Below are 12,916 nucleotides of genomic sequence, written 5' to 3'. Positions count from 1 at the left end.
TATCATTGCTGTATCATTGACCTTCTATTGGCAGTGTAAGTTGTCTTGATAATTCTCTCTTTCTGTAATTTAAATCCACAGTGGTCCTCCAAGCTAAGCTCCACAGACATCTCCATTAGGAATGTTTTCAACACGATCCCTTATAAGCATGTGAATGCTCTCAAGGATCACCCTCTTCACCTGAAAAGATCATAGCACCGGCAAAGTGATAAAGCAAAGGCCCAAGATTAGCAACCAGTAGACAGTTAAAACACTCAGTGAATGTCTTCCAAAGATGGATATTGAAACGCCTCCTACATTCGTCATAAAACCCATAGATGCGATTGATTGAAGCACATTCATGATTTCCTCTCAACAGGAAGAAGTTCTCAGGAAATTTTATCTTATAAGCCAGAAGAAGGCATATCGTTTCCAAGCTCTGCTTCCCTCGGTCAACGTAATCACCAAGAAACAAGTAATTAGCCTCAGGCGGCAATCCCCCATATTCGAAAAGCCTTAACAGGTTTGAATACTGACCATGAATGTCACCACAAATCTTGATGAGTGCTTCAAGTTCCAACAGATTGGGCTGCTGGAGAAAGATGTATCTGGAATACTGGCAAAGCTGCTTAATCTCTCCCTTAGCTTCCGTCTTCAGTCTTTTTTTTCGCGTTTTCTCCCCAATCCTCTGTTCCTTCCACGTATAGATGCAGGGTAATGAATATGCTCTGCTCTTGTGTCAATAATGCCTCCTTCGATTGCTTCTCCTCTCTGTTGCGGGACCTTCTGAGATCAAGTCCAAGGAGACCGAACGGGGAAGAATCAACAATCCTCTAATGCCTTGATCCCATTGAAGAAGCCAATCGGATAATCTGCATCTATATGTGTTTCTTTGACTTGAACAATGCATTTGAGGCCCGTTTTTACATACAATTCCACCCCTTGGGTTATCCTTCAGTTCAGCATTAGCCCCCGTACTGCAAGGTTCCATCCACGCCTTTCAAAAAAAACCTTCTGCATATCATCTGCCTACCTCCCAAAACGGCACATGCCTGCGCTTTTGATTCCTTGAAAATATCCCTCTAATTCTTTCCCCCCCAGAATGTCCTTCCTTCCAGAAAAGCGGCCTTTTTTTACCCCAGAAAAGCTGCAGTAACTTTTCTCACAAGTTTCTTAAATTGACGGACACTTGACAAAATCTTCCCGACTGTCATGCTGTAAATCTTCCAGAAAAAAAAACACCATCCTTGGGTTGCAAGTGATCATGCTCAGACTGCTCCATATCCAATGATGCAGTTAAAGCTCCTTTGTAATGCTCTACATCCAGCACTTGATCCTCGGCTGGCTCGTCTTCAGTAGACTGAATATTTAGATCAAGCACAGTGTCATTTGTGAAACTTGAACTCTGAAATGAAAAATGTTACCGTTGTTGCATATGCATAACTCCAACTTAAGACAATTGTCCAGATTCATCCATTCCTCTTTTAAGTGCTGCTCCTTCTTTGTAATTCCTCTCTGAGAGTTCCTTACAATGCTTCTCCAACTCATCAAGACTATTAAAGTTCGCATAAAATCCATTCTTCCGCAGCTTTCTAATCAACCCAACATGTGAAAGTGATCTCGAGACAAGATTCCAGCCCTTCTGCATACAAGCCACACTTGTCATACATGTCTATCAGCATGTTTCCTATTAAAAAATCTGTTTCTAATCCTGATTTCCTGATCTCAGCATGGATCTCTTGACCTGCTTTTATGGCTCCTCTACTGCCACATGCTTTCAAGTAGATAATAAATGTGACAACATCTGCAGAAATACCATCCAGCTGTAGACATTGGAAACATTCCAGTATTTCCTCATTGAGACCATGTTCAGCGTATCCTACAATCAATGCAGATCACACAACTGCATCTCGAACAGGTAGTGCATAAAAAATTTGGCATGCCTCTGCCAGTGATCCACAATTGATGTACATGTCTACCAATGTGCTGCCCATGTACACATCTGTTCCAAATCCCCTAGTAATTACTTCTCTATGTATTTGATAACCTGTTTCTGGAGCTCATGTGATACTAGATGCCTTCAAGATGGAAACGAATGTGATGGGATCAAGGCTACAACCTTCAGGTTGCATTTGTTGAGAATATTTCTGTGCCTCATCACCAAGGCCCATGTTCAGCATATCCTGCAACCAATGCATTCCATGAAAATAGAATTCCGCAGTGGCAGCCTTTCAAACATGTAATGTGCTTCTGCCAAGAAGCCACATTTAGCGTACATGTCACCAAGAGCATTACAGATAAGTTCCTCTTGCACCAAACCCCTCTTCACTATACTACACACACAGGACAAAAATGCAAACACGACGACTAAGTATGTACAAAATATCAACTCCCACACACACAACTTTTGGGTGGATTTCACACCTCGGACGCACAACAATACGACAGCGTACCATGTGATGGCTTTTGGTTTATTTAATGCACTTGGTTCGTGGCAAAGAATAGCTGATAAGACCTTTGGTGACATCTCCCCAGAGGAGTTGAAAGTATTTATTGATGACTTGGGGGCAGCCACCATAAGAGAAAAGAAGTTGTTTTGTGGAAGTGTTTTGAGTGTTGCAAACAATTTTGCATAGCTCTTAACCCATGGAAGTGCGTCTTTGGAGTACCCTATGTGTTGTTGCTAGGCCATGTGGATAGTTTAGTAGGGATCACAATTGACCCTAAAAAGATTAAGGTCATAGTCGCCATGAGTCCGCCACATACTCCAAATGAGGTATGTAGCTTTTTGTCATCAGTAGGGTATTATCAAAGGTTTATAAATGCCCTGGCAGAAAGAATGCTACCATTAACGAATCTATTGTCCTTTAACTATCTGTTTGCATTGAGTGATGCTTGGAAAGTATTTTTTGATGATGTGAAGTAGAAGCTTGCCAAAGCATCTATTTTAAAAGCACTTGAAAGGGGTAATTTTTTTTATATATTTTCAGCAGCAACAGTGCATAGTTTTAGTGGCTGTTTGGCCCAAATTTGGGAGGAAAAAGGGTACCATCCGATAGCCTTTACTAGTCGAAAGTTGGACAATATATCGAAAATTAACTACACCTATATGGAGAAGTTGTGCCTTGCGATGGTATTTGCGACCAAAAAGTTTAGGCATTACATTGTTTATGAGAAGGTGGTTTTTTATACAAAGGTTGAAGGGCTTTGATTGTTGATGAACAAGTTATAGCCGCCTAATCATTTATCAAAGTGGTTAATCACTTTGCCAAAGTTTAATTACGAGATTAAGAGCAAGCTATTGAAGCTACAGGGCATTGTAGAATGTCTTGTGGATTTTGGAGAGCTAAAAGAGGTCTTGGCTGAAGGAAGCGACATGGAAATACTATTTAAGATTGGCATATCTTCTATTCCCTCTTGGTATGCTGCTATAACCCACTATCTATCCATAGGAGAGACTGGAGCTACTCTATCAAAATCCAAGGAAGAGAAAAATTAAGCAGCACGCTTTAAAATTTGTGTAAATTGCAAGAACACTATATCGACATGGAGTTGATGATATCTATTACTGATGTGTGATGCCTGAAGAGGTTTCATTTATCCTGGAGGACTGTCATGATTCTGCTTGTGGAGGGTACTTTGCTGGGCAGTTCATCGTACAGAAGGCTTTAAGAGATGGATATTGGTGGCCGTCCATCCTCCAAGATTCATTTGAGTATGTTAAGAGATGCGATACTTGTCAAAGGCATGACAGTAGGGAGAACAAGAAGCAACCACTTACTCTGATTATGGCCATACTTCCATTTGAAAAGTGGGGCATCGATTTTGTGGATCCTATTACTCCGATTGTCCACTGTGCAAAAGTGATATATTATCATGACAACTGACTACTTTACAAAGTGGTCAGAAGCACGAGCAACAAAGAAGGACGATGCAAAAGAGATTGCCAGTTTTCTATTAGAGCAAATTATATGCTGATTTGGTCTCCCAAAAGAATTAGTATCGAATCACGAAACCCATTTCCTAAACAAGGTGATAAAATGCTTTGATTGAAGCATGGAAAATTAAGCATAGCAAGATGACTCCTTATAACCCGCAGGCAAATGGGCAAGTTGAAAGTACTAACAAGCAGCTTGTGGGTATTGTATCAAAAATAGTGTTTGAAAAGAAGCGTGACTCGGATTAAAAATTGTATGTGGCGGTGTGGGCGTATAACACAATGTTTAAAGGAGCCATTGGCCATACCCCATTCAAATTAGTTTATGGGGAGTAGTGTGTCTTGCCCTTAGAGATTCAGTTGCCGACCATAAGATTTGCAATCAATCATTCTTTGGGTGACGAGGATGCCCTATTTGAGCATTTTACGACTCTGGCCCACTTAGATGAGCTCAAATTGCAAAGTCTGTTGCACGAGGAAGTGGCTAAGCATTAGATGAAGCGGCTGCATGATTTAAAAGAGAATAAATATACCTTTAAGAAGGGGCAGTTAGTTCTTTATTATGATTCACCAAGAGAATTGTTTCTAGGAAAACTTGAGCCCGAATGGGATGGTCCCTACAAGATTTTACAAATAGGGAATAATAAATCCACAGCATTACTGGCTAATCTTGAGGGAATGGAGTTTAAAAATAAGGTTAATCTTAATAAGATTAAACCTTATTATATCTAAATGTACTAACAAAATAAATACCTTGCAGGTCAATACTAGGTTGATCAAGAACCTGCAAGAGATGAAAGAGGTTGATGGGGCAATTGATCCCTTATTTTGAATACACATACTTGAGGCACATATACCATTAGGGGAAGCTTATCTGGAGTAAAGAATATAAGGTGATTGAGCAAGAGGGTGGATCATTTGTTTGGGAAATCAAAGTCTTCTATCATATTTGCTTACGAATCTTGACAAGCATCCCTTTTACATTCAATGAAGAGGGTTGGATGGAGCCTTCAGTACATCCTTTGAACATGCTAAAGTTTGATTACCATAATTAGGAGTAGAGTTGACGATGGATGGATGTGTGAACCCATTGTGGATGTACACAATGTACTTTGATGGAGCGTCAAGGGGTCCCAATAAGAAGGGGAGTATAGGGGTAGTTATTAAAGACCCCCAACATAAAGTCATAATGAAATTAGCAGTTTATCTAGGGTTGGATTTACCAACAATATGGCGGAATACAAAGTCTTAATCATGGGGTTAAATATTGCTAAGAAAGGTGGTATCCGTCAGTTGTTAGTAAAGGGTAATTCCGAGTTGGTATTGAACCAACTAAATAGGACATACACAGTTCGAAATCCTATTCTCTTATGGGCTGTTCATTCTGGTGTATGGGATACCTTTGAGAAAATTAAAGGAAGATATTATTGGTAAGGGATATATGCAAAAATTGCTTACTTAATGGAAGCTTGTGTAGCCTGTCAAATATGTTTTTTAGTGAAAAATTAGGATGGGTTGTAGAAAACTTATCTGTTGTCTCTTCATTATGAATGGGTAGTGGGTTTCATTACTATGCCCTACAAGTTTATGGTAGATGCAGTACATCCTACTTGCATGTGAAGCCTTGATCAATCAAGTAGAAGGGAAAGCGGTTAGGAAAAAGACTACTCAGGGAGTGTGTATATTTCTCTCAACAGAGATTTTCTATCAATATGGGTGTGTTGGAAAAATTATAGCAAATAGGGGTGAGTTGGATAAAAATGAAGCACAAGAGCTTCTCTCATTTGGAAATAAAGCTAGCTCTTACATCAACCTATAATTTGGAAGGCAATGGCAAAAGTGAATGTACATATCCATCTATCATTAAGGCCTTGGCCAAGTCATGTGGAGATAAGATGAAAGAGTGGCCACAACTACTCCCATATGCTTTGTGGACTGATAGAACACCTCATTGTAGTATCACAAGATATATGCTAGCTGAAGTGATGTGTGGTCATGCCAATAGAAGAGATTGTTGTTACATACAGTATGATATCTTGGGTAGTGGGGTTGAATAGAGAAGAGTTAGTGGCTTTACACATAAGGCACTTGGGAGAAGCAAAAAATGTTTGATAAGAGACAAAGACTTTGGCCAAGAGCCATACAAAATGGTGATTGGGTGTTGATCTATGATAGCATCTTAGAAAATCAGCATATTGCTAGTAAAAAAATGTCCATATGTGATAAGGTAGGTACTTTGACAATGCTACATATTCAATTGCTAAATTATATGGGACAACATTGTGCATTCTTATAGCTAATAAATGGATCAAGATCTTTAAGCAAAGGGATTTTACATCATATGAATTGTATGAGCTAAATATAGGTATTAACCTTGCGAGTGTGGAAGAAGAAAAATAGGACAACATGGATATGGATGAGAAAGACTCTAAACTTTCTGAGAACACTAGTACTCTGGGATATATCAAAGGATAGGTAGGTTCAAAGTTCCAAGCAAACAAGATGGCTCTAAGAGACTATAATAAATAGGCAACGTGGAAGATTTTGAAAACTATTTTAATCAGAAGAAAATTAATGTTGATGTACACATCTAGAATGGGATTTGGTACTTGGGGAAGGCCCCTACATCGAGGTTTGTAGAGGACATTTGCAAGGCCCTATCCTCTACCAACATACGATCCCTTGCCTTAACCTCTAACAATCACATGATCACTTAATCTAGGGTATCCCTTGAATTCCTACACACACACAAGCATTGTCCTCACAAGCGCCAAAACATAATGAGGCAAAGGATGAGCCAGCCCAAAGGGTGCACCCTATAGAATATTAAGATACCATGTGAATTTAAAAGAAAGGGTATTTTAATTAGTTAAATTTACAAGAGTATATTTACAAAAGGGGTTTCTTAACTACAATTTGAAAACAATCCATAAGTTGAGTAAAGTAAAAGCAGTCATGTTATAGCCTTATAGCATGTAAGAAGAGGATATTTCTTAATACCCTTTGAATGCATATTATATAGATGATTTCTCTTAGGTACACCCTTCGAGAAGCCAACAAATTGCATGCATATCCAACTCCTTGTTATAAGCAAGCTAGCACATTGGGTCATAAACCTAGAATTAAGGAAACACATATATGTATGTATTTAAGTATGTGTGCCAAGATTTAAGTACCCTTAGTCTTTATTAGCACAATAACTTTGCACACACTTGACTTGTAACTACTCCTATAGTTATAAAGAATAATATTCCATTTAAAAATAGTTTTGGATTCAAAAGGGAGATTGATGCAATCCAATAAGACATGAAATCAATCGAAATCCAAGATACACATATCCCTTTACTTCAGTTACACTTCTTATTTCTTTTAAAATATGCAACATGGTTTGGGGACTCATTATTATTAATTATTTAAAGAAATCATCAAGATTCTTACATTGAGATAGTGCATTCCACATTTTGATAGAAGTATATTAATATTTTGGTCAAAACTACACTAATTGAAATTATATACTCATCTCTATGCCTATATGGATGTTGTTTTGACTTCTTTAGAGAAAAGTAATCATGTATACACCTAAAAAACATACACATTAGGGGGTTTTGGCAAGTTAGATCTTATATCTTGGATAATTTTACTACCTTTTAGAGTTCCATTTTTGGCTATGGAAATGAGAATAGCAGAAAGGGTTTTTGGATAAGAAAAAAAAGATGAATGGTCACTACCTTGGATAGTGAATACTTGACTTGGAGGATTATCTTGCACTATTTGTGCTTGTAGAGATGGTACATTTGCATGGTCCTTAGTAGTCATTATGTAATATCGCTTGATGCTACCATACCGAGTTTGAGTCAATGTGATGTTCTCCAATATTGGTCTATATGGTGTGGGATTCAATAATGTGAATGCAAGGCTAATATCCTACAAGAAAAACCAATAATTTAGTAGTTAGTCTATTTTTAAGATAAAGTAGTTTATCTTGATAACATTAACATGCTTTGTCAAAATAAAAACTTAGTTAGATTGTTATTTATAAATAAAATATCCACTATTTGTATAAAATTATTAGAGATTAGGCCTTGTATATCCCAAATATTCATTGAATAAGAGTAGAAGTCATTAGGTATTTTTTCCTCCTTTTTTCATCAAAACAAATATTCAACCTTGAGAATATATGGTCAATACCCTCCATACACTAACCATGCATCTCATTGTTTATAACATCCATTTCAATTTCTCAAACTAGAAACATATTAATGCCAGAGTGTCCACACTAATTTTCAATGTTTAATTCATGTTGTCCCACAACTAATATTTTGATAGGCATATTGCTATGACACAATGTGTGATAAGTAGAGCTAGCAAGTGGATAGTCCAATTTACTAGCTTATTGTGAAATTGTAGTTTGCCCTAATCAAGTAAATTTCTTTAAACTAAGAAATTTATATGAAAATTAGATTTTTCCTAAATGAAAGCTCTAGTAACTTTGACTATGAAGGAGTAAGCATGTAAATTTATGGCTCAAATTGAGATATATTTACTCTAGCCCATGCTCCAAGAATCTAGATTATATTGATTGCGATGACAAGTCCACTTAGTGTTTCATCATGGAAAAAAAATATTATAAGAAAAGGTTTATTATATGAGCACTATCATCCTCTCTCAAGATTATGTTGGTACTCTAAAAAGTTTAGCTTTATTGACCTTTGGGTACATTGGTCCATGACATTAAACAACATGATGTTTACAAGTACACTAAAATCCACATAACAAATGAGGTGATAGTTTTCATAAGAGCATTCATATAAGCTAGTAAATTTTTGTTAAATATGGTTTTTATCTACATGGTAATATAGATCTTGGTAGTCATTGTACAAAAAGGGAAAAAAAAGACAAAAATGCACAACTAGTTTTATGTTTTCTTAGAGTGTATCTTGCAACAGTGAGATGTTTGGCAGAATTACTGATCTCAAGTTAGATTCTCTTTTACAAAGAGGTTTGTTAGCCATGTTACATTAAGGTTCGTTGAATAAGAGAAAAAGTCATTAAGGTACTTTTTCCTCCTTTTTTCCTCAAACCTAAGATTCAACCTTGAGAATATATAGTTGACAACCTCCATACACTAACCATGCATGTTACTCTCTATAACACCCATTTCGATTTCTCAAAATAGAAACACATTAATGCATGAATGTAAACATATTCAATGTTTAACTTATGTTTTTCCACAACTAGATCAAATGTTTTGATAGCCATTGTGCTATGACACAATGTGTGATAAGTAGAGCTCACAAGTGCATAGTTCAAATTACCTAGTAATTAGGGAGTTATAGTTTTCCCTAATCAAATAAAATGCCTTAAAGTGAAATATTATGTGAAAATTAGATTTTTCCTAAATGGAAGCTCTATTATCTTTGACTTTGAAGGACTATGCATCCAAATTTATGGCTCAAATTGAAATATATTTACTCTAGCCCATGCATATGTGTACATTTTATGTTTTCAACTATTGGACTCTAACTTTTCATTCCAATATACCATCCATGGGAGTGATCTGAAGTCTATGCTATTCATCTCAATAGTACCTAGTTTCTAATGAGTGTGCATATGAATGGATGCATGACCAAGAATATTGGTAAAAAAGGTTTATTTTTATTGACATCTAGGCACATTGTTCCATGAGATTAAACCCCATGGTGCTTAGAAGCACCCTAAACCCACATTACATACAAGATGATACCTTTCATATAAACTAAATGCTAGTTACATATAGTTTTTAATCTCCATGGTAATGTAAATCCTAGTAGTCATTATTCTTTTTAAAAGAAAGACAAAGATGCATACTAGTTTATGTTTTCTTCTAGTGCGCCTTACAACAATGAGATATTTAGAAGAGTTATTAATCTCAAGTTAGATTGTCTTTTTACAAATAGCTTTGTTAGCCATGTTACACACACACATAGACTCTAGAAAGATAAAGCACTAAAGTATCAATGCTTACCTTGATTGGGCTTTCATTATAAAAGAATTCCATTGCTTTTGCAAGATTTATATTGATTGATGTAGGTATAGATGATGTAGCATTTCCATAATTCAAAAAGAAAACCCCTTCCTCGGATAATGCTTGTATAGCCTAGATAATTTGCAAAGTTGCAAAAGAAACATTAAGATTAGAAGGTAAGATAAAATGATGATGATGAGATATGACATGCTGACTCCACTTCATTCCAATTATCACAACAATCTCCATCACAAGAATTGGGGCCATGATCATCTCTAAAAACATGTTAAATATGCTTATGGTTTCTTTTTTATTTGCTTTACAATCTCTACTACTAACATTTCACTAGCCATGGTCATTCCATGATGGCATGCCTATACTATTTCCAACATAAGCACATTCCATGATGGTTTCTTTTTTATTTGCTTTACAATCTCTACTAACATTTCACTAGCCATGGTCATTCCATGATGGCATGCCTATACTATTTCCAACATAAGCACATTTAGGGGGTTTTCACCATGATCGTGGCTAAGATAGTTATGACATTCCTAATATGTGAAATGAGTATCATAAGAATGCATTAAAACACAAAGTCAATGATTGCTCAGTTACAAAACTAAGGTCTCATCTCTAGCACCTGCAAATCTTGTGTGGGTATAAAGCTTTGGCCATTGGATGGCATAAATGCAGAAATGAATATTGCTTTCTCTATTTTATTGGGAAAACACTCCATTGCATACGAGATGGCACCTCCTCCCAAGCTATGCCCAACAAGAATAACCTGATATGCTAATAATTTTAAAAAAAATTAGAAGTTGTTGGTCTTGATCCAACATATATTTGAAGGTTAAAATAGGGGCTCCAAAAAATGAAGGTACCTCAAACATTGAAATCCAAATCAAACCTTATCATCAACACCTGTGACATTTCTTTCTAAATAGTCTATCAAAGGCTTCACATATTCAGCAATGGAAGTGACTTGGTCTGCCACCACTTTGTTGATGCCATTTGATGTGAGATCTAATGCAGTCACACGATTTCCTTGGCTTTGTAGAAGAGTTATAACCTTGTACCAACACCATGCCCCATGACTTGCACCATGGATGAGTATAAAATGGTTACCCATTCCTCCATTTTGAGGTACACCACCTTGTGCCTATTTTTCCATCATAAACACATGCTAGATATGAATAATTGATTTTACTCATGCTATTAGGTTAGAAATCAAGGTGATTGCACACTATAAGTGGGGATAATGGAATGTATTTGTACTATAAGTGAAGATGAGCTAACCATAGTTGGCTCCCATTCAATGATAAAGCTTTGCAAGTGTAATGTGTTTCTTATGGTTGATTTTATGAGGATAGTAATGCTTATATGATGTCCTAAGAACTACAAAGCAATGCACAATGTTAGCCCAAATCTTAAGTGTGGCATGTTCAATTCATAAGTATGTTCTTTTTGAAGCATGTTGGTTAAGTTTGTAATAATTGTAGCTAGTGTGAAATTGAGTACTTATGTATCTAGTACTTAGTAACTTAGTATAAGACTAAAGGTAAATATGGATGCTACGGACAAGGAAGCCACACTTGAATTCACCCTATCACGAAATATTAGCCAAGAGATTAGGCAAGTGCCACATTGGCATTGTTCCTATGTGCTCACAAGATAATTCACAAGTTGAATGATCCACCACATTCCTCGTCCTTAGACAACAAAGGAAAATACATGTTCAAGTGGTCAATGGCTCAACTTTCATGAGGAATCCATGTGAACATATGTATGTGATTGAGTAATGCATCTAGCTTGACTTGAACAGACCACCACCTCACAGCTCTATATATAAGCTGAACCCAAGTTTCAACAGGCTAAGCCTTTCATATTGTTATGTGTTTGATGTAATTGAGCAAGTCAAATTGGCAAATCGACTCTAACAAGAAAACAATCTAGAGCTATGACATTACAGGACTCAGTACTTGTGAGACTTCTTCTACTAGCCTTCTCACCGTATTTGGAGTTATAGAGCAACAAGTTAATGCGGATCATCGTCCTCGAACAAACAGAAACAGCAATGGACAGAACAGCACTAGCAGCCGTTTCACAAACTCACAAAGGCGACGTTGATGAGGATGACGGCGGCGAGGAGAGAGGATGTGGAGAGGAGGCGGCACCATCCACGATTCATGCAGCGGCTGGAGGCAGCCATCATTTCTCCTATTGATAAGACTAGCAAGAAAGTCGAAGGTCTTAGAATTGAGAACGCGTGTGTCTGGTTTGTGCATCCTTTGTAGACGTGGGAATTGCTGGTCTCATGATAACCGTGACAATATGTAGTATTTCGCGTTGCTGGTCTCACAATTATCGCGCGTGTATATGTGTCTGTATTTCAACGATCAGCAGACACCTTCAACCTTTGAATTGAATTGAATTGCAGTTAGCTGGCCTTTCCACATCCGATGAGAAGATTAATAGATGTAGCCTACTGTGTGCGGAAGTTCATCGTTTTCTATTACAGTATACACAGACTCTCTCTCTCTCTCTCTCTCTCTCTCTCTCATATTGTGCGTATGTACACCCATCAATCTCCGTCATTTTTCCTTCAATTTCGACCTTAAATAGTTAGAACAATATTAAATATATTCGTCGATCACTCTCTATCATTTCTCCTTGAGTTCCCACCTTATTGAAACACTTTTATACATTTGTAATTTGAAGAGTATCAAAGCTTTTTTTAATTAGTAACATCTTCATATTTTTTTGAAATTTGAAATATACCTTTATCATAAGAGTATTAAAGCATTTTGATGTCAATCAAAACTTCTTTTTTTTGAATGTTCAATATTAGAATGTATTTATGAGGGATAATAGTTAAGTGTTTGCTTAGCCCAATGTGGGTCCTCAAGGTTTTGAAATGTCAAGATAGCTGCAAGAGACCCACATTCCACCTACTTATCCTTTTGTTTATGGTTCTTAGATATAGCCTATCAAGTATA

General features: G+C 36.8%; 1 protein-coding gene across 2 annotated transcripts; it reads right to left on the bottom strand.

Annotated features, from left to right (window-relative positions):
• Nucleotides 1-564: 564 nt before the first annotated feature.
• Nucleotides 565-12,205, bottom strand: LOC148032586 (putative methylesterase 11, chloroplastic). Of its 2 annotated transcripts, XM_087683227.1 has the most exons (6): nt 12,034-12,205; nt 10,828-11,079; nt 10,561-10,704; nt 9,921-10,052; nt 7,645-7,840; nt 565-2,162 (listed from the first exon to the last, which is right to left on the bottom strand). In XM_087683227.1, the coding sequence occupies exons 1-6, from the start codon at nt 12,130-12,132 to the stop codon at nt 2,137-2,139; spliced, it is 849 nt and encodes a 282-aa protein (XP_087539353.1). In that variant the 5' UTR covers nt 12,133-12,205; the 3' UTR covers nt 565-2,136. The 2 variants fall into 2 exon arrangements, with proteins under 2 accessions (XP_087539353.1, XP_087539352.1); XM_087683226.1 differs by lacking the exon at nt 565-2,162 and having other exon boundaries at nt 4,406-7,840.
• Nucleotides 12,206-12,916: the final 711 nt, after the last annotated feature.

Source organism: Lygodium microphyllum, chromosome 8 (genome assembly GCF_053477565.2).
Source record: "Lygodium microphyllum isolate KBCC chromosome 8, Lygodium_microphyllum_v1.1.10, whole genome shotgun sequence".
Classification (NCBI taxonomy): Eukaryota; Viridiplantae; Streptophyta; class Polypodiopsida; order Schizaeales; family Lygodiaceae; genus Lygodium; species Lygodium microphyllum.
The sequence above is the reverse complement of the archived record's forward strand: the minus strand, read 5'-3'. Positions and strand labels throughout refer to the sequence as shown.